The sequence below is a fragment of the Bombina bombina genome, chromosome 5, assembly GCF_027579735.1.
Source record: "Bombina bombina isolate aBomBom1 chromosome 5, aBomBom1.pri, whole genome shotgun sequence".
Taxonomy (NCBI): domain Eukaryota; kingdom Metazoa; phylum Chordata; class Amphibia; order Anura; family Bombinatoridae; genus Bombina; species Bombina bombina.
In genome coordinates, this window is record NC_069503.1 from 303375201 (window position 1) to 303396393 (window position 21193).

General features: G+C 39.6%; 1 protein-coding gene across 1 annotated transcript in view; it reads right to left on the reverse strand.

Moving 5' to 3' along the window:
* The window catches only part of SLC25A13 (solute carrier family 25 member 13), a 396949-nt gene that overhangs the window by 184608 nt on the left and 191148 nt on the right, over positions 1-21193 (reverse strand). The window contains exons 10-11 of the mRNA XM_053714082.1: positions 15902-15989; positions 15337-15495 (exon numbers count right to left, since the gene is read on the reverse strand). Coding sequence (XP_053570057.1) covers positions 15337-15495; positions 15902-15989 — 247 coding nt within the window. The remainder of the gene's footprint in view (positions 1-15336; positions 15496-15901; positions 15990-21193) is intronic.

The window sequence follows — 21193 nt, forward strand, 5'->3', positions numbered from 1 at the left end:
CAGGTGAGTGACTTGGGCAAAGATTTCCGGATGGAGTTCCCACTCCCCCGGATGCAATGTCTGACGACTCAGAAAATCCGCTTCCCAATTTTCCACTCCTGGGATGTGGATAGCAGACAGGTGGCAGGAGTGAGACTCCGCCCATAGAATGATTTTGGTCACTTCTTCCATCGCTAGGGAACTCCTTGTTCCCCCCTGATGGTTGATGTACGCAACAGTTGTCATGTTGTCTGATTGAAACCGTATGAACTTGGTCCTCGCTAGCTGAGGCCAAGCCTTGAGAGCATTGAATATCGCTCTCAGTTCCAGAATATTTATCGGTAGAAGAGATTCTTCCCGAGACCAAAGACCCTGAGCTTTCAGGGATCCCCAGACCGCGCCCCAGCCCATCAGACTGGCGTCGGTCGTGACAATGACCCACTCTGGTCTGCGGAATGTCATCCCTTGTGACAGGTTGTCCAGGGACAGCCACCAACGGAGTGAGTCTCTGGTCCTCTGATTTACTTGTATCTTCGGAGACAAGTCTGTATAGTCCCCATTCCACTGACTGAGCATGCACAGTTGTAATGGTCTTAGATGAATGCGCGCAAAAGGAACTATGTCCATTGCCGCTACCATCAACCCGATCACTTCCATGCACTGAGCTATGGAAGGAAGAGGAACGGAATGAAGTATCCGACAAGAGTCTAGAAGTTTTGTTTTTCTGACCTCTGTCAGAAAAATCCTCATTTCTAAGGAGTCTATAATTGTTCCCAAGAAGGGAACCCTTGTTGACGGGGATAGAGAACTCTTTTCCACGTTCACTTTCCATCCGTGAGATCTGAGAAAGGCCAGGACGATGTCCGTGTGAGCCTTTGCTTGAGGAAGGGACGACGCTTGAATCAGAATGTCGTCCAAGTAAGGTACTACCGCAACGCCCCTTGGTCGTAGCACAGCTAGAAGGGACCCTAGTACCTTTGTGAAAATCCTTGGAGCAGTGGCTAATCCGAAAGGAAGCGCCACGAACTGGTAATGTTTGTCCAGGAATGCGAACCTTAGGAACCGATGATGTTCCTTGTGGATAGGAATATGTAGATACGCATCCTTTAAATCCACCGTGGTCATGAATTGACCTTCCTGGATGGAAGGAAGAATAGTTCGAATGGTTTCCATCTTGAACGATGGAACCTTGAGAAACTTGTTTAAGATCTTGAGATCTAAGATTGGTCTGAACGTTCCCTCTTTTTTGGGAACTATGAACAGATTGGAGTAGAACCCCATCCCTTGTTCTCTTAATGGAACAGGATGAATCACTCCCATTTTTAACAGGTCTTCTACACAATGTAAGAACGCCTGTCTTTTTATGTGGTCTGAAGACAACTGAGACCTGTGGAACCTCCCCCTTGGGGGAAGTCCCTTGAATTCCAGAAGATAACCTTGGGAGACTATTTCTAGCGCCCAAGGATCCAGAACATCTCTTGCCCAAGCCTGAGCGAAGAGAGAGAGTCTGCCCCCCACCAGATCCGGTCCCGGATCGGGGGCCAACATTTCATGCTGTCTTGGTAGCAGTGGCAGGTTTCTTGGCCTGCTTTCCCTTGTTCCAGCCTTGCATTGGTCTCCAAGCTGGCTTGGCTTGAGAAGTATTACCCTCTTGCTTAGAGGACGTAGCACTTTGGGCTGGTCCGTTTTTACGAAAGGGACGAAAATTAGGTCTATTTTTTGCCTTGAAAGGCCGATCCTGAGGAAGGGCGTGGCCCTTACCCCCAGTGATATCAGAGATAATCTCTTTCAAGTCAGGGCCAAACAGCGTTTTCCCCTTGAAAGGAATGTTTAGTAGCTTGTTCTTGGAAGACGCATCAGCCGACCAAGATTTCAACCAAAGCGCTCTGCGCGCCACAATAGCAAACCCAGAATTCTTAGCCGCTAACCTAGCCAATTGCAAAGTGGCGTCTAGGGTGAAAGAATTAGCCAATTTGAGAGCATTGATTCTGTCCATAATCTCCTCATAAGGAGGAGAATCACTATCGAGCGTCTTTATCAGCTCATCGAACCAGAAACATGCGGCTGTAGCGACAGGGACAATGCATGAAATTGGTTGTAGAAGGTAACCCTGCTGAACAAACATCTTTTAAAGCAAACCTTCTAATTTTTTATCCATAGGATCTTTGAAAGCACAACTATCCTCTATGGGTATAGTGGTGCGTTTGTTTAAAGTGGAAACCGCTCCCTCGACCTTGGGGACTGTCTGCCATAAGTCCTTTCTGGGGTCGACCATAGGAAACAATTTTTTAAATATGGGGGGAGGGACGAAAGGAATACCGGGCCTTTCCCATTCTTTATTAACAATGTCCGCCACCCGCTTGGGTATAGGAAAAGTTTCTGGGAGCCCCGGCACCTCTAGGAACTTGTCCATTTTACATAGTTTCTCTGGGATGACCAACTTTTCACAATCATCCAGAGTGGATAATACCTCCTTAAGCAGAATGCGGAGATGTTCCAACTTAAATTTAAATGCAATCACATCAGGTTCAGCCTGTTGAGAAATGTTCCCTGAATCAGTAATTTCTCCCTCAGACAAAACCTCCCTGGCCCCATCAGACTGGGTTAGGGGCCCTTCAGAGATATTAATATCAGCGTCGTCATGCTCTTCAGTATCTAAAACAGAGCAGCCACGCTTACGCTGACAAGGGTTCATTTTGGCTAAAATGTTTTTGACAGAATTATCCATTACAGCCGTTAATTGTTGCATAGTAAGGAGTATTGGCGCGCTAGATGTACTAGGGGCCTCCTGAGTGGGCAAGACTCGTGTAGACGAAGGAGGGAATGATGCAGTACCATGCTTACTCCCCTCACTTGAGGAATCATCTTGGGCATCATTGTCATTATCACATAAATCACATTTATTTAAATGAATAGGAATTCTGGCTTCCCCACATTCAGAACACAGTCTATCTGGTAGTTCAGACATGTTAAACAGGCATAAACTTGATAACAAAGTACAAAAACGTTTTAAAATAAAACCGTTACTGTCACTTTAAATTTTAAACTGAACACACTTTATTACTGCAATTGCGAAAAAACATGAAGGAATTGTTCAAAATTCACCAAATTTTCACCACAGTGTCTTAAAGCCTTAAAAGTATTGCACACCAAATTTGGAAGCTTTAACCCTTAAAATAACGGAACCGGAGCCGTTTTAAACTTTAACCCCTTTACAGTCCCTGGTATCTGCTTTGCTGAGACCCAACCAAGCCCAAAGGGGAATACGATACCAAATGACGCCTTCAGAAAGTCTTTTCTAAGTATCAGAGCTCCTCTCACATGCGACTGCATGCCATGCCTCTCAAAAACAAGTGCGCCACACCGGCGCGAAAATGAGGCTCTGCTTAAGCTTTGGGAAAGCCCCTAAGGAATAAGGTGTCTAATACAGTGCCTGCCGATATTATTATATCAAAATACCCAGATAAAATGATTCCTCAAGGCTAAATATATGTTAATAATGAATCGATTTAGCCCAGAAACAGTCTACAGTCTTAATAAGCCCTTGTGAAGCCCTTATTTATGATCGTAATAAACATGGCTTACCGGATCCCATAGGGAAAATGACAGCTTCCAGCATTACATCGTCTTGTTAGAATGTGTCATACCTCAAGCAGCAAGAGACTGCACACTGTTCCCCCAACTGAAGTTAATTGCTCTCAACAGTCCTGTGTGGAACAGCCATGGATTTTAGTTACGGTTGCTAAAATCATTTTCCTCATACAAACAGAAATCTTCATCTCTTTTCTGTTTCTGAGTAAATAGTACATACCAGCACTATTTCAAAATAACAAACTCTTGATTGAATAATAAAAACTACAGTTAAACACTAAAAAACTCTAAGCCATCTCCGTGGAGATGTTGCCTGTACAACGGCAAAGAGAATGACTGGGGTAGGCGGAGCCTAGGAGGGATCATGTGACCAGCTTTGCTGGGCTCTTTGCCATTTCCTGTTGGGGAAGAGAATATCCCACAAGTAAGGATGACGCCGTGGACCGGACACACCTATGTTGGAGAAAAGGTTTCTTTAAAACACTGCAAAACCAATAGCTTGTTTAGGAGCAGGGGACAAATACAATATTTACACACAAACACAAGATACGTTTAATGTGCATTTAAAAGTAAATCCATTCTTACAATGATATAGGTACTAGCAAGATCTTGACTGTCACAATACAGATTTACATAGCACAGGGAAGTAAATATTTACAAATATAATACAGTAATATGCTTTAAAGCAGTGATTTGCAATCTTTTTTTGCCGTGGCACACTTTTTTACATGAAAAAATCCTGTGGCACACCACCATCCCAAAATTTTACAAAATCACACATTGTAGCCTAATACAGGATATATATATATATATACACACATACACTGTACTGTGCTGTCATGCCATGCCTCCTACAAACTATACATGACATATTGACATTCATTCACAAACAATCATAATGATTTTCTGTGAATGAATGTCAATGTAATGGTTGTAAATGATGCCTGATGAGCCTGTCACATACCTCCCAATATTTAAAAATTTGAAAGAGGGACACCCCCGCACTGTTGTCAGTCTGCCGCGGCACACCTGAGGATCTCTCACGGCAACTAGTGTGCCACGGCACACTTGTTGAAAAACACTGCTTTACAGAACTCTTGGGTGCAAACTGGCCTCAGATTTTAAACTTGCACACCTGGCCTACATGACCTCACAGCTAGTTCCCACATCTTAGCAATTTTAGGGAGGGACAAAATACCAAATTATTACCAGCTGCTGCTTTAATAGTGCAAGGTTTGGTTCACCTTATCACTTCCAGTATTTTAACTGTAGCTCTGTACAACAGGAAACTGATGGGAGCAATGTGCCCTCTGCACTAGGTCACTCCTTTGCACCGATTTTAATTTATTGTTTTTTTTCTTTTTTTAACTAAAAAGGAAGTATAAATATTTTGTCTTCCGTGCCTGTAATACATTTTTTAAGAGATGGTTTCTGCAACTAAAGGATGCTATAACAGACTTTATATAAATATAGAATCTTTATGTTTAAAATATTTGAAAATCCGTAAAAATTACCAAAAGGTAATGGTAATACGGAGAACATATCATTAGTATATTCCTTATAATGAATGGCAAAGCAATAAAAAACATAATTTATGCTTACCTGATAAATTTATTTCTCTTGTAGTGTATCCAGTCCACGGATCATCCATTACTTGTGGGATATTCTCCTTCCCAACAGGAAGTTGCAAGAGGATCACCCACAGCAGAGCTGCTATATAGCTCCTCCCCTAACTGCCATATCCAGTCATTCGACCGAAACAAACAGAGAAAGGAGAAACCATAGGGTGCAGTGGTGACTGTAGTTTAATTAAAATTTAGACCTGCCTTAAAATGACCGGGCGGGCCGTGGACTGGATACACTACAAGAGAAATAAATTTATCAGGTAAGCATAAATTATGTTTTCTCTTGTTAAGTGTATCCAGTCCACGGATCATCCATTACTTGTGGGATACCAATACCAAAGCTAAAGTACACGGATGATGGGAGGGAAAAGGCAGGGATTAAGCGGAAGGAACCACTGCCTGAAGAACCTTCCTCCCAAAAACAGCCTCCGAAGAAGCAAAAGTATCAAATTTGTAAAATTTGGAAAAGGTGTGAAGCTAAGACCAAGTCGCGGCCTTGCAAATCTGTTCAACAGAGGTCTCATTTTTAAAGGCCCAGGTGGAAGCCACAGCTCTAGTAGAATGAGATGTAATCCTTTCATGGGGCTGCTGTCCAGCAGTCTCATAGGCTAGGCGTATTATGCTCCGAAGCCAAAAGGAAAGAGAGGTTGACGAAGCTTTTTGACCTCTCCTCTGTCCAGGGTAGATGTTTGACGAAAATCTTTAGTAGCTTGTAAGTAAAACTTCAAGGCACGGACTACGTCCAGATTACGTAAAAGACGTTCCTTCTTTGAAGAAGGATTAGGACACAATGATGGAACAACAATCTCTTGATTGATATTCTTGTTAGAAACCACCTTAGGTAAAAACCCAGGTTTGGTACGCAGAACTACCTTATCTGCATGAAAAATCAGATAAGGAGAATCACATTGTAAGGCAGATAACTCAGAGACTCTCCGAGCTGAGGAAATAGCCATCAAAAAAATAACTTTCCAGGATAAAAGCTTAATATCAATGGAATGAAGGGGTTCAAACGGAAATCCTTGAAGAACTTTAAGAACCAAGTTTAAGCTCCACGGGGGAGCAACAGGTTTAAACACAGGCTTAATTCTAACCAAAGCCTGACAAAATGCCTGGACGTCTGGAACCTCTGCCAGACGCTTGTGCAAAAGAATAGACAGAGCAGAAATCTGTCCCTTTAAGGAACTAGCTGATAATCCTTTGTCCAAACCCTCTTGGAGAAAGGACAATATCCTAGGAATCCTAACCTTACTCCATGAGTAATTCTTGGATTCACACCAATAAAGATATTTACGCCATACCTTGTGGTAGATTTTCCTGGTTACAGGCTTTCGTGCCTGTATTAAGGTATCAATGACTGACTCGGAGAAGCCACGCTTTGATAGAATCAAGCGTTCAATCTCCATGCAGTCAGTCTCAGAGAAATTAGATTTGGATGATTGAAAGGACCTTGTATTAGAAGGTCTTGTCTCAGAGGCAGAGTCCATGGTGGAAAGGATGACTTGTCCACTAGGTCTGCATACCAGGTCCTGCGTGGCCACGCAGGTGCTATCAGAATCACTGATGCTCTTTCCTGCTTGATTTTGGCAATCAGTCGAGGGAGCAGAGGAAACGGTGGAAACACATAAGCCAGGTTGAAGAACCAAAGCGCTGCTAGAGCATCTATCAGCGTCGCTTCTGGGTCCCTGGACCTGGATCCGTAACAAGGAAGCTTGACGTTCTGGCGAGACGCCATGAGATCCAACTCTGGTTTGCCCCAAAGATGAATCAATTGAGCAAACACCTCCGGATGGAGTTCCCACTCCCCCGGATGAAAAGTCTGACGACTTAGAAAATCCGCCTCCCAGTTCTCTACGCCTGGATCGCTGACAGATGGCAAGAGTGAGTCTCTGCCCAGCGAATTATCTTTGAGACTTCTAACATCGCTAGGGAACTCCTGGTTCCCCCTTGATGGTTCATGTAAGCCACAGTCGTGATGTTGTCCGACTGAAATCTGATGAACCTCAGTGTTGCTAACTGAGGCCAAGCTAGAAGAGCATTGAATATTGCTCTTAACTCCAGAATATTTATTGGGAGGAGTTTCTCCTCCTGAGTCCACGATCCCTGAGCCTTCAGGGAGTTCCAGACTGCACCCCAACCTAGAAGGCTGGCATCTGTTGTTACAACCGTCCAATCTGGCCTGCGAAAGGACATACCCTTGGACAGATGGACCAGAGATAGAAGAGAATCTCTGGTCTCTTGATCCAGATTTAGTAGAGGGGACAAATCTGAGTAATCCCCATTCCACTAACTTAGCATGCATCATTGCAGCGGTCTGAGATGCAGACGAGCAAATAGCACTATGTCCATTGCCGCTACCATTAAGCCGATTACTTCCATGCACTGAGCCACTGACGGGCGTGGAATGGAATGAAGGACACGGCAAGCATTTAGAAGTTTTGATAACCTGGCCTCCGTCAGGTAAATTTTCATCTCTACAGAATCTATAAGAGTCCCTAGGAAGGAGACACTTGTGAGTGGGGATAGAGAACTCTTTTCCTCGTTCACTTTCCACCCATGCAACCTCAGAAATGCCAGAACTATCTCTGTATGAGACTTGGCAATTTGAAAGCTTAACGCCTGTATCAGGATGTCGTCTAGATAAGGAGCCACCGCTATGCCTCGCGGTCTTAGAATCACCAGAAGTGAGCTCAGAACCTTTGTAAAAATTCTCGGGGCTGTAGCCAACCCGAAGGGAAGAGCTACAAATTGGTAATGCCTGTCTAGAAAGGCAAACCTTAGGAACCAATGATCTTTGTGAATCGGTATGTGAAGGTAGGCATCCTTTAAGTCCACTGTGGTCATGTACTGACCCTCTTGGATCATGGGTAGGATGGTCCGAATAGTTTCCATTTTGAATGATGGAACTCTGAGGAATTTGTTTAAGATCTTTAGATCCAAAATTGGTCTGAAGGTTCCCTCTTTCTTGGGAACCACAAACAGATTTGAATAAAAACCCTGTCCTTGTTCCGTCCGCGGAACTGGATGGATCACTCCCATTACTAGGAGATCTTGCACACAGCTTAGGAATGCCTCTTTCTTTATCTGGTTTGCTGATAACCTTGAAAGATGAAATCTCCCTTGTGGAGGAGAAGCTTTGAAGTCCAGAAGATATCCCTGAGATATGATCTCCAACGCCCAGGGATCCTGAACATCTCTTACCCACGCCTGGGCGAAGAGAGAAAGTCTGCCCCCCACTAGATCCGTTTCCGGATAGGGGGCCGTTCCTTCATGCTGTCTTGGGGGCAGCAGCAGGCTTTCTGGCCTGCTTGCCCTTGTTCCAGGACTGGTTAGGTTTCCAGGCCTGTCTGGAATGAGCAACAGTTCCCTCTTGTTTTGAAGCAGAGGAAGTTGATGCTGCTCCTGCCTTGAAATTTCGAAAGGCACGAAAATTAGACTGTTTGGCCTTTGATTTGGCCCGGTCCTGAGGAAGGGTATGACCCTTACCTCCAGTAATGTCAGCAATAATTTCCTTCAAGCCAGGCCCAAATAAGGTCTGCCCCTTGAAAGGAATGTTGAGTAACTTAGACTTTGAAGTCACGTCAGCTGACCAGGATTTAAGCCATAGCGCCCTACGCGCCTGGATGGCGAATCCGGAATTCTTAGCCGTTAGTTTAGTCAAATGAACAATGGCATCAGAAACAAATGAGTTAGCTAGCTTAAGTGTTCTAAACTTGTCAATAATTTCAGTCAATGGAGCTGTATGGATGGCCTCTTCCAGGGCCTCAAACCAGAATGCCGCCGCAGCAGTGACAGGCACAATGCATGCAAGGGGCTGTAAAATAAAACCTTGTTGAATAAACATTTTCTTAAGTTAACCCTCCAATTTTTTATCCATTGGATCTGAAAAAGCACAACTGTCCTCAACCGGGATAGTGGTACGCTTTGCTAAAGTAGAAACTGCTCCCCTCCACCTTAGGGACCGTCTGCCATAAGTCCCGTGTAGTGGCGTCTATTGGAAACATTTTTCTAAATATAGGAGGTGGGGAAAAAGGCACACCCGGTCTATCCCACTCCTTGCTAATAATTTCTGTAAGCCTTTTAGGTATAGGAAAAACATCAGTACACACCGGCACCGCATAGTATTTATCCAGCCTACACAATTTCTCTGGTACTGCAACTGTATTACAGTCATTCAGAGCAGCTAATACCTCCCCAAGCAATACACGGAGGTTCTCAAGCTTAAATTTAAAATTAGAAATCTCTGAATCAGGTTTCCCCGAATCAGAGATGTCACCCACAGACTGAAGCTCTCCGTCCTCATGTTCTGCATATTGTGACGCAGTATCAGACATGGCTCTTACAGCATTTGCGCGCTCTGTATCTCTTCTAACCCCAGAGCTATCGCGCTTGCCTCTTAATTCAGGCAATCTGGATAATACCTCTGACAGGGTATTATTCATGATTGCAGCCATGTCCTGCAAGGTAATCGCTATGGGCGTTGATGTAATTGGCGCCATACTAGCGTGCGTCCCCTGAGCGGGAGGTGAAAGGTCTGACACGTGGGGGGAGTTAGTCGGCATAACTTCCCCCTCGACAGAACCCTCTGGTGACAATTCTTTTATAGATAAAGACTGATCTTTACTGTTTAAGGTGAAATCAATACATTTAGTACACATTCTCCTATGGGGCTCCACCATTGCTTTCAAACATAATGAACAAGTAGTTTCCTCTGTGTCAGACATGTTTAAACAGACTAGCAATGAGACTAGCAAGCTTGGAAAACACTTTAAACAAGTTTACAAGCAATATAAAAAACGTTACTGCGCCTTTAAGAAACACAAATTTTGTCAAAATTTGAAATAACAGTGAAAAAAGGCAGTTACACTAACGAAATTTTTACAGTGTATGTAACAAGTTAGCAGAGCATTGCACCCACTTGCAAATGGATGATTAACCCCTTAATACCAAAAACGGAATAATAAATGACAAAAACGTTTTTCAAACAGTCACAACAACTGCCACAGCTCTACTGTGGCTTTTTACCTCCCTCAAATACGACTTTGAAGCCTTCTGAGCCCTCCAGAGATGTCCTGGATCATGCAGGAAGAAGCTGGATGTCTGTGTCTGTAATTTTTGCTGCGCAAAAAAGCGCTAAAATAGGCCCCTCCCACTCATACAACAGTGGAAAGCCTCAAGGAACTGTTTCTAGGCAAAATTCAAGCCAGCCATGTGGAAAAAAACTAGGCCCCAATAAGTTTTATCACCAAACACATATAAAAACGATTAAACATGCTAGCAAACGTTTTATATTACAATTTTATAAGAGTATGCATCTCTATTAATAAGCCTGATACCAGCCGCTATCACTGCATTTAAGGCTTTACTTACATTAATCCGGTATCAGCAGCATTTTCTAGCAAATTCCATCTCTAGAAAAATATAACTGCACATACCTTATTGCAGGAAAACCTGCACGCCATTCCCCCTCTGAAGTTACCTCACTCCTCAGAATATGTGAGAACAGCCATGGATCTTAGTTACTTCTGCTAAGATCATAGAAAACGCAGGCAGATTCTTCTTCTAAATATAAAAATAACAAACTTTTGATTGTAGAAATAAACTAAGTATAAAACACCACTCTCCTCTTACGACCTCCAGCTTTGTTGAGAGTTGCAAGAGAATGACTGGATATGGAAGCTAGGGGAGGAGCTATATAGCAGCTCTGCTGTGGGTGATCCTCTTGCAACTTCCTGTTGGGAAGGAGAATATCCAAAAAGTAATGGATGATCCGTGGACTGGATACACTTAACAAGAGAAAACTATTTTAGTTTATAAATAAATGTAATTCTTCTGTTAACACAAAGTAAACATAAAGCCATGTACCTCGGTGAGGATTAACATTTTCTATTGATTAGACAAAATGTGTTGCATTCTTATTCTTAGAGAAAACCCACATAGCTGGTATTGCAATCTCTCATTTTTATGCATATTTCCCATGGGTTCAGCAATGAACATAGCAACTAAAATCTTAAAGGGACATTCTAAAGCAAAAATTACCCTGTAATTTAAAAAAAAAAACAAAAAAAACAAAAAAAAAAACATTTGTATTACTGTTCTCTGTAAACTATGTGTTTAAGTCCATACAACAAGTTAAGCACATAAGTGTCACTTAACAGCTGCAAGCCAGTGAACCAATTAGGAACAACAGTTGCACAAGGCCACCAATAACTGTCAGTTTCCTGCTTGGGATGCACAATGCTTTGTCTCCAGAGCAGAACATTACCAAGTATTTTACCCCTTTGTGATGGTTAAACACAGTGTTAGCTAGGGATATGGACAAATGGAATGCTCTAATGAACAAGAGCATACATTTTTTGCATTGGAATGCCCCTTTAACTATTCAAAATCATTAGCACTCACCTACAAATTCACATGAGTTTCTGTACTAGTGGCTAAAAGGGACATTGCAGTGGAACAATAATATGCTCTAATTTGTTACATGTCATTCTTGCACTGATCAGCAGAAACTCTGTGTTTAACCCTGGCACAGGGGGTTAAGCACGATTAAAGGGACAGTCTAGTATAAATTAAACTTTCATTATTCAGATAGGACTTTTAATTTTAATCAACTTTCAAATTTACTTTTATCATCAAATTTGTTTTTTTCTCTTGGTATTCTTAGTTTAAACTAAACATAGGTAAGCTACTATGCTAATTTCTAAGCCTTTGAGGGCTGCCTCTTATCACAGGCTTTTTAAATCTCTTTTCAACACAAAGAGACAGAAAGTACATGTGGGCCATATAGATAACACTGTGTTCAGGCACAGGGGGTTATTTAAGATCTAGCACAAAACAATGCTAAAGTTAAGACAATAGATAATAAACAGTCACAGTCATGTGATCAGGGGGCTGGAAGAAGGTTCCTGGATACAAGGTAATCACAGAGGTAAAAAGTATATTAATATAACTGTGCTGGTTATGCAAAACTGGGGAATGGGTAATAAAGGGATTATCTATCTTTTAAAACAATAACAATTATATGGTAGACTGTCCCTTTAAGTGCAGTTTGGAAAGCAGCAGAGAACTGCTGGACCTGAGCAATAAACATCTAGTGAGTTAATCGGCAGTCACACAACCCTGCCCATCAAAGCCTGTGTTCAACTCATGAGCTGCAACTCTTGTGGCATCTGAGTGGAACTTTAACTATGTGTTTATAATTTATTAATTATACATTGAATAGTGCAAACATTACATATGTCCCTTTAAGTAGTATTGAAAGACCCCCTGTGGAGTTTCCTCTGCAGTTTATCTGGGTTTTGCCCAGACTGTAATTTCAGTCTGTGCCACGTATATATCTGTGAATGTACAAAAAGGTGAAGCCACTTAACACTACAGAAGGGTGAACCCCCCACACACACAGCATTTAAGCTTTGTTGACCTTCCAGGTGGTAGGAAATGTAAGTCAAACTGCTTTACATATCTGACACCATTTAAAATAGCTCACATCCCATTACAGATGCAGTAACTCACATATTATTAAATAAACCTAAACATTACCACTGTAAGATAACGTAAAGTAAAGCCTCGTTCCCCCAGAAATGTTGCAAAGCTTAAAGAACACCAACTATAATTATATCTAAATATTAAACGAGGTGAAGAGATTATAGAAACAGTAGTAAACTTCTCAAGGCTGTTTTTGCATAGGAAACAAGAAACTGAAATATTTAGCAAAGGAAATCCCACCATTTTCATAATCCAGACACTTTGGCACAAGCCTGGATTATGAAAAACTGAAGCTCTTGGGGTGTGGATAGGTTTGTAGACCATAACTCTGCTAAATAAACACCATAAAACAGTCTGCTGTATGTCATTTTATTTTCTAACACTGAAAGCTTGTGTTTTCTAGCACTTATTGATTTATATCATTTCTATTTGCTTTTCATTAAATCGGTTTCTGGAATTTATTTTTTTTACTGGACGTTCTGTAAAGTTTTACCTTTAAAAGGAATATGGATGTAAAATTAAACTGAAAATTTGAGAGGAACACTAAATAAATTCTAGATAGAATGATGCATTCAAATAAAAGATTAGCTTGAGAACAACATGCAGTTGTATTTTCTAAAGTTTTATTAGCTGTTTAATATTTGAAAAAGTATAAAATCGTATTGTCTATAAAACAATGGGAGCTGCCATGTTGTAATTTAGGTTATTTCCTCTGCTGTGGCCAATTAGGGACAGTTATAAATAGGTCATTAGGGTGTGCAGCCAATGGCTGTGTGGAATATAACTGTGTTCTGCATTTCCATTTCTAACAGGAACTGAAAAGCTCACAATTTCAGAATGGAATTACTGGGAAAGGGGACAAAATAAATAATAAAAGTATATTGCAGAGTTATTTTTATATATACACAATTTATAATTTCATATTACTATATCACTGCTTAATGTCCTTTTAATCTCATAATTTAAATTGTAGAGCACAAAGGAGATATTGCAGTTACAACTTTTGCTCCTTTCTATTGCCATATATAGAGGCAGGGGTGTGCGTGTGTTTTGAACACTATGGGCTCGATTTATAAAGCCCTTCCTCTTCCCATCCAACTGCAGGTTCGCACAAGCGAACCTGCAGTCAGGATATATCAAGCAGCAATCATCAGGCTGCCCTGTTCTCCACCTCTACGGTCTCTTCAGACCAGGGAGATTGACAGCCCCTGCCTGTACGTGATTGGCTGAGCGCGGGATTGCACGCAAGCGCACAGGAGCCTCTGTCTGCCACAGGAGGATAAATCGAGCTCAATATGGTAGCAGTGTTTTATATACATATAGTACTCAAGACACGTGCACACTCATGGAAAGGAGCTAGGTTTTAACAAAGGATACCAAGACAAAAAGTAAATTTAAGGGACACTGTCAATTCAAATGAAGTTGCTTAATTTTAAAAGTAAAAAATTATTTTAAAGGGACAGTCTAGTATAAATTAAACTTTCATTATTCCGATAGGACTTTTAATTTTAATCAACTTTCCAATTTTCTTTCATCACCAAATTTGCTTTTTTCTCTTGGTATTCTTAGTTTAAACTAAACATGGGTAGGCTCATATGCAAATTTCTAAGCCTTCGAGGGCTGCCTCTTATCACATGCTTTATAAATCTCTTTTAAATATAAAGAGACAGAAAGTACACGTGGGCCAGATAGATAAAACTGTGTTCAGACACGGGATTATTTAAGATTTAGCACAAAACAATGGATAATAAACAGTCACAGTCATGTGATCAAGGGGCTGGAAGACGGTTCCTAGATACAAGGTAATCACAGAGGTAAAAAGTATATTAATATAACTGTGCTGGTTATGCAAAACTGGGGAATGGGTAATAAAGGGATTATGTATCTTTTAAACAATGCAAATTCTATAGTAGACTGTCCCTTTAAATAGAAATTATTAAAAGCAAACAATTCCAAGGGTTTTTTTTTTTATTCACATAGAGCATAATTCCCCCCCCCTCCAATTTTCTTCTTTAATAAGATTTGACAATACCAAAATTCTCATAGTATTCTTTGTTGGAGAGCATGCAGTGCATGTTCCTGGACCACTACATAGCAGCAAACATTGCTGCCATCTAGTGGTCTTGCAAATGCATCACATTGTTAAAAGTATTCTTGCAAAACTGCTGAAACATGGTCCAGATACGTGCATGTCCTGAGCCTACCCTCCTGCTTTTAAACAAATGATGCCAAAAGAACAAAGTAGATTTGATAACAGAAGTAAATTGGAAACTTTTTTTTTTTCTGAAGCATGGAAGAAAAAAAGTTTTGTCCCTTTAAGGATCTGAATTTTGCTTTGAAAATCAGTTAGGAAGCAGTTTGAGTTCAAAGACCAAATAAGATATGCAATAAATGGTGCAGAACTACAACTAAAAGTAGCAGGATAATGAAAAAACAACAATAAAAAAATGTTTAAAAAATAAATACATATCTGTGGCTAAAATATCCCTTTAAGAGCTAAATTGAAAGCATAGCAAAATTACAAAAATCATTCAGTCTCTCCAGGGAGCAAACACAAATTCAAAGTATTTTATTTGCAACAAAATAAATAAATAATGAATGTGTATTGCTAATCTTTTCACTGCAGGTAACTAAACACCTTCTCCTATTAACTTACCTCTGTATAGTCCAAAGAAACCTTCATAGCGAAGCACTTTCTTAAAACAATCAAAACTGTTCTTGTACATGAGTTCGCCTACAAAGGAACCTGTAGAACGCTGATTCTGCATTCGTGTCTTCACCAGATCAATAGGATATACCGCAGTAGCACCAACAGCTTTAGGACAGGGTTAAAAATAAAAAAGGTAGAAGGGGAAAAAAAATATGTTAGAACAAGAACCAAATCATGATAACTGCATGCATTCCACGGTTTGCCTTTTTCATAAACTTAATGAGATTACATTAAAGGTTTGTCAGAGATTTTATTAAAACACATCAGTAAGATTCTACCATCTTATTAAGAGGACTTCTAAACTTGTTTGGGACTTGGCAAGATACAGATACTACTCATAACTACTCAATAACCCATGGAGTTCAGTGGAACGTGACCAAAATGCTTGCAGTGTCATCAACCCACAGGGGCAAAGCTTGTGTGAAGGACAGTCATAGTATTGTCTATCTTCTAAACAGGGGTAGGGGGAGTGATAATAAAGATAAAATGATGACATTCAACCGTGACTTACCTCCTGCAATTGAACCAAGACCAAAGCGGTAAGCAGACTCGGCCACTTGGACAAGGATTGTACGAGACACTTCACCTGTGCCCTGGTGCTAAAGAGAAAGCATAAGAAAGATATTGTGAGAAAGCAAAAAAGAGAGAGCAAGAAAGCAGGGGAAAAAAAGGACATTAAAACCATGTTTTACAAAGTGATGCTTCCAGTTAACAAGAAAACACAGTGTAATAGAAGCAATTAAAGTGATGGTAAATCCTAGCGTTTCTGAAACCGAGTGGACTTTCATTCATTTAGTATAAAATAGTTCATACTAAAAGCTCCTTTATTTGTTTGCAGTGTTTGCTGCACTGAGGTGCTAAGGCAGCCCACGGCAGGACTCTATTTGGCTGAGAGGTGACGTTTCCACCTCTTAGCCAAGAGCCGTGCGACGCACTATACATAGCAACTCAGTGCAGCGAATGCTGCAAACAAATAAAGGAGCTTTTAGAATATAGTATTTTATACTTCATGAATGAAAGTCCCCTTTATTAGCTCCAATGGTAAATCCTAGCGTTTCACAAACGCTAGGATTTACCATCACTTTAACTCAAATATATCAAGGTCAAAATAAAAGTAAAGAAAATCATACAATTTATTTCACCAGCACATACAGAATATAATGCAACGTGCTGAAGGCAGAAAGCTTAGCAAAGCAAGCTGCTCATTTATGAAAATATTGAAGAAAAAATCAAAAGCAAAAATGATCTTTGATAAAATACAAAAATTTAAAAAGGGCACAAATTCTACATTTTGATCAAGCATTAAAAAGCAGGCTTTAAAGGGATATAAAACACAAATTTTGTATTTCACAATTCAGCATACTAAATGTAGCTACCAATCAGCAAGGACTACCCAAGCGTTTGAACAAAAAATGGGCCAGCTCCTAAGCTTACATTCCTGCTTTTTCAAAGAAAGATACCAAGAGAATGAAAAAAAAATGATAATAGGAGTAAATTAGAAAGTTGCTTAAAATTGCATGCTCTACCTGTATTGTGAAATTAAAAAATGTGGGTTTTATATCCCTTTAAAAGAAAAACAAGTATTTTAACCATCTCACATTTTTTTTAGGAATTTGAAATATGAACCAGATTTATCCTATAAATGGTAACTGAAAGTGTCTGTGTATTATATATAGAATTATCATAAGAAAATAACCCAATGACAAAACATTTTTAACGGGAAGGCTCTAAACCAACTTGACATATGAAAATGTAGCAATCATTGAAAGGAATATTCATATGAACTTAAAGGGACGCTAAATACTAAATAAATGCTAGCCATTATGATGAATTCAAAGTTAAAGTTAGTCAGAATAAATTAGGAGATTTTTATGTAGAATCATATTATATATAATAATACAGAAAGATACAATTGTAAAGTTTTAGCTCCCAAAATTTAATGGACGCTACAATTTTGTAACCTAGGTTTCCCTTTAAAAAAAAAAAATGGCTTATTTATCTTTCACTGATTGATCTCAGATGATAAAGATATTACTCTGATTGATCACTGTGTATATTATGGCGGTATTAAAGGGACAGGAAACCCCAAAATCTTCTTTCACGATTTGGATAGAACTTAGAGTTTTAAACAACTTTCTAATTTACTTTTATTATCTTGTCATCCTATGCTGACGTTACAGCATTGCACTAGCAGCTAGTTAGCTAATCACAAGAAACAAATGTGTGCAGGCACCAATCAGCAGCTAGCTCCCACTAGTGTATAATATGTGCGTATTCTTTTTCATCAAGGGATACCAAGAGAATGAAGCACATTTGAAAATGGAAGTGAATTTAAAGCGTCTTAAAATGGCATGCTCTATCTGAAGCATACAAGTTTAATTTTGACTTTCCTACCCCTTTAAAGTTTGTTGAATCTGGAATCTGCAATCTGCAATTCTCACAGGAATTGGAAAACCCACAATATCCAAATTTAAACAGGAAAAGAGGACAAAACTAAATATTGAAAACGTATTGCAAAGTCTGTTGTGGGCCCAGTCAAAACTTCTGAATTGGAAAAGTAAAGACATACCAAAACAGCAAGAAATATAATAAAAATATAAAATAAAAATGAGTGCAAGCAACTGTTTAATTCATAGAAAACTATTGTGCATTAAAAACCAAACCAATTAATACAATTACTCTAAAACAAAAGGGCATACAATTCAAAATAAAACTTTCTTGATTCAGATAGAGCATACAATTTTAAGAAACATTCTAATTTATTCCTATTATCAAATTTTCTTTGTTCTCTTGGTATCTTTATTTGAATATAAGCTTAGGAGCTGGCCCATTTTAAGTTCAGCACCTGGGTAGCTCTTGCTGATTGATAGCTACATTTCAGACACAATCAGAAAGTTCTACCTAGGTGCTGAGCCAAAAATGGGCCTAAACAAAGAAAAATTGATAATAGGAGTAAATTAGAAAATTGCTTAAAATTGCATGTCCTATCTGAATCATGAAAGTTTAATTTTGACTAGACTATTCCTTTTTAATGTTTCACTCCTTTGCAGGGGTTAAACACAGAACATTTTATTGTTGCGCTAATGGTTGCCTCTAACACATAGGAGCATTTTTCACCCTTTCATGAAAGTAATGTTGAAGTAACAGGGCAAACCAATGAAAGTTACTTTGTACGCTACAAAATAAATATTTAGCACAGATCTGCCTGTCTGTATCAGCATATGGTCTCACTCACTCTAAAAGGCTGAAATCATCCTTTTTTTGTGTGTAAAGCCACCGATTTTCACATTCAGAGTTTATATTTGGCAGCCTTTAAACTTATTTTGCATGAAACAGAAGAAGATGGTTAATGCAGCGCAAGTTGCCAAGCACAGACTTTTTTTTCACTCTCTACATGTTAAAAAGCTGAAATGGTAACCGTGCACAAACACAGCAGTTATATAAATGTTGCAGAAAGAGCGCAGCATTACCACTGCTTGATAGTTTGGTAGCAGACACACCTTAAAGGGCCACAGCTCCTGAGCGACACTGCATCTACTGAATGAGCAAAGTCATTGGATCAGAATCCATCCCAAAAAGAGCCCACTACAGAACATACACCCACCACAAACAGTAGAGGCCTGGCTCACATCCTGCATCCTAAAGTGTACCCTATGTGAACCCTCTGTGGTTATACTGGCGTCTCCGCATAGTCTTGGATCACAGAGCAATGTTTTAGTCTAAGAAAGTCTATTTTGCAATAAGAATATTGTTTTTTACTGCATTTGTTATATGCTCTGTAAGTCAACAAATGTAAACATATTTAAATAATTCTGAACAAATTAGATATTACAAAATGTAACAAAGCTGATGGTAGGATAATTTGGTAGGATAATTGTTTGATTATACACACTTAGCGGCAAAAAAACATTTGAGGACAAGAAACAAGAATCTTGTGATGAAAAAGCTTACACTGGTCTTACACTGCAGGGAGTAAACAAGATTTATAATTACAAATAAAAAGGTTTGCTTCGCCCTTAAAGCGATACGACTGACTGCCTACATGATAGATGGCTTTATCCACTTTAAAGGGACAGTCTACACCGTGGTCATCTTAAAGTCTCACCTTAGATTAAGCTGCAAACAGCCCCCTGCACCCCTTTCTATATCATGCAGCAGAAACGGTAAAAAAGTTATTTTGAAATGAATATTGTTTCTGGCTACTTTGAAATGGCTGCTAAGCTCAGCCCCACTGATGACATCATGATCTGGGCTCAATATGGCATCCAATCACAAAAGGCTCAGTAGTTGAATTCAATATACTGTCAATGCTATTCAACAGAGTGCCTAGATGTAGCACAGATCATGATGTCATCAGTGGGTGGAGCTTGGCAGCCATTTCAAAGTGGCCAGAAACAATATTCTTTCTAAAATAACTTTTTACCGTTCATGCTGCCTGATATAGAAAGGGGTAAAGGAGGCTATTTGCAGCTTCATCTAAAGAAAGACTTTAAGATGACTAAGGTGTAGATTGTCCCTTTAAGTAGACCGAAAATACCCAAAAAATATTAGGGACTTCTCCTTATTATAAATGTAGCTCATGTGAACTGAAACTGAAAGAAAAGGTAGAAATTATATGTACTTTATGATAACACATCACACTGTCACTCATGCAAACAAGGAACAGGTCCTTTTTCGCAAAAATGATGTTCTTTATCTTCTGAATCACTTAAGTAAAAGGAAAGACTTATGCTAGTCTGAACTTCCAAGTGCTCACCATTGAACCTACTAAGAGTTTTTGGGAATCTCTGTTTAAAGCACAACACTTGGCTACTTGCTATGCTCCTAAATGACTAGTCTAGCAACTCAAACTATGACAATGATTTCTTAAAATGATTGAATGGCAAGCACTTCAGAGAGAGGAAATCTACCTGATCAGGAGAGATATGTAGAAAAAAATCTTACTTAAGAGAAGATGATTTTAATCTTCAACACATCCAAACAAATTGGCATTTGGTGTGATAATGGCTTAAAACATCAGAAAACTCCTCTCTCAAGAGGAGATACAGCTCACATGGTGAGGCATATGCAGTAAAAACACTCAAGCTATTGTAAAGTTGAAAGATTAAATAAGACACTGAAAGAACAAGCAAGATTCTGGACATGGAAACAATGATGCCATCTCTGAAGAGCCTATATCACCATAAAAGCACAGCTGTCTATCACCTCCTAGGATGATGCCTTTAAACAAGATCACCCACGTAAGGGGTTCTCATATATGGAAGTTACAGACCAAAAAGGCAAATATCAATTAGTGGAGCGATTCCATTTGTAATGGGAATTACACAAAAACCATGACCTTGCTGTGATGTAGGAACCGGGTGAAAAATCACCATGTCAAGGAGGTTCTGAATTAAACCCCCCCCCCCCCCCAAAAAAAAAAAAAAACATCATCATAAATCTTTATAAAGAACTTCAGAAAAAAAACAAAATTTGTGCTTACCCGATAAATTTCTTTCTTTCTTGACACAGTGAGTCCACGGATCATCATTAATTACTGTTGGGAATATCACTCCTGGCCAGCAGGAGAAGGGAAAGAGCAAAGCTGTTAAAGGGACACTGAACCCAAATTTTTTCTTTCGGGATTCAGATAGAGCATGCAATTTTAAGCAACTTTCTAATTTACTCCTATTATCAAATTTTCTTTATTCTCTTGGTATCTATTTTTTTTTTATTATTTGGAATGCAAGAACGTAAGTTTAGATGCTGGCCCATTTTTGGCGAATAACCTGGGTTATTCTTGCTGATTGGTGGATAAATTCAT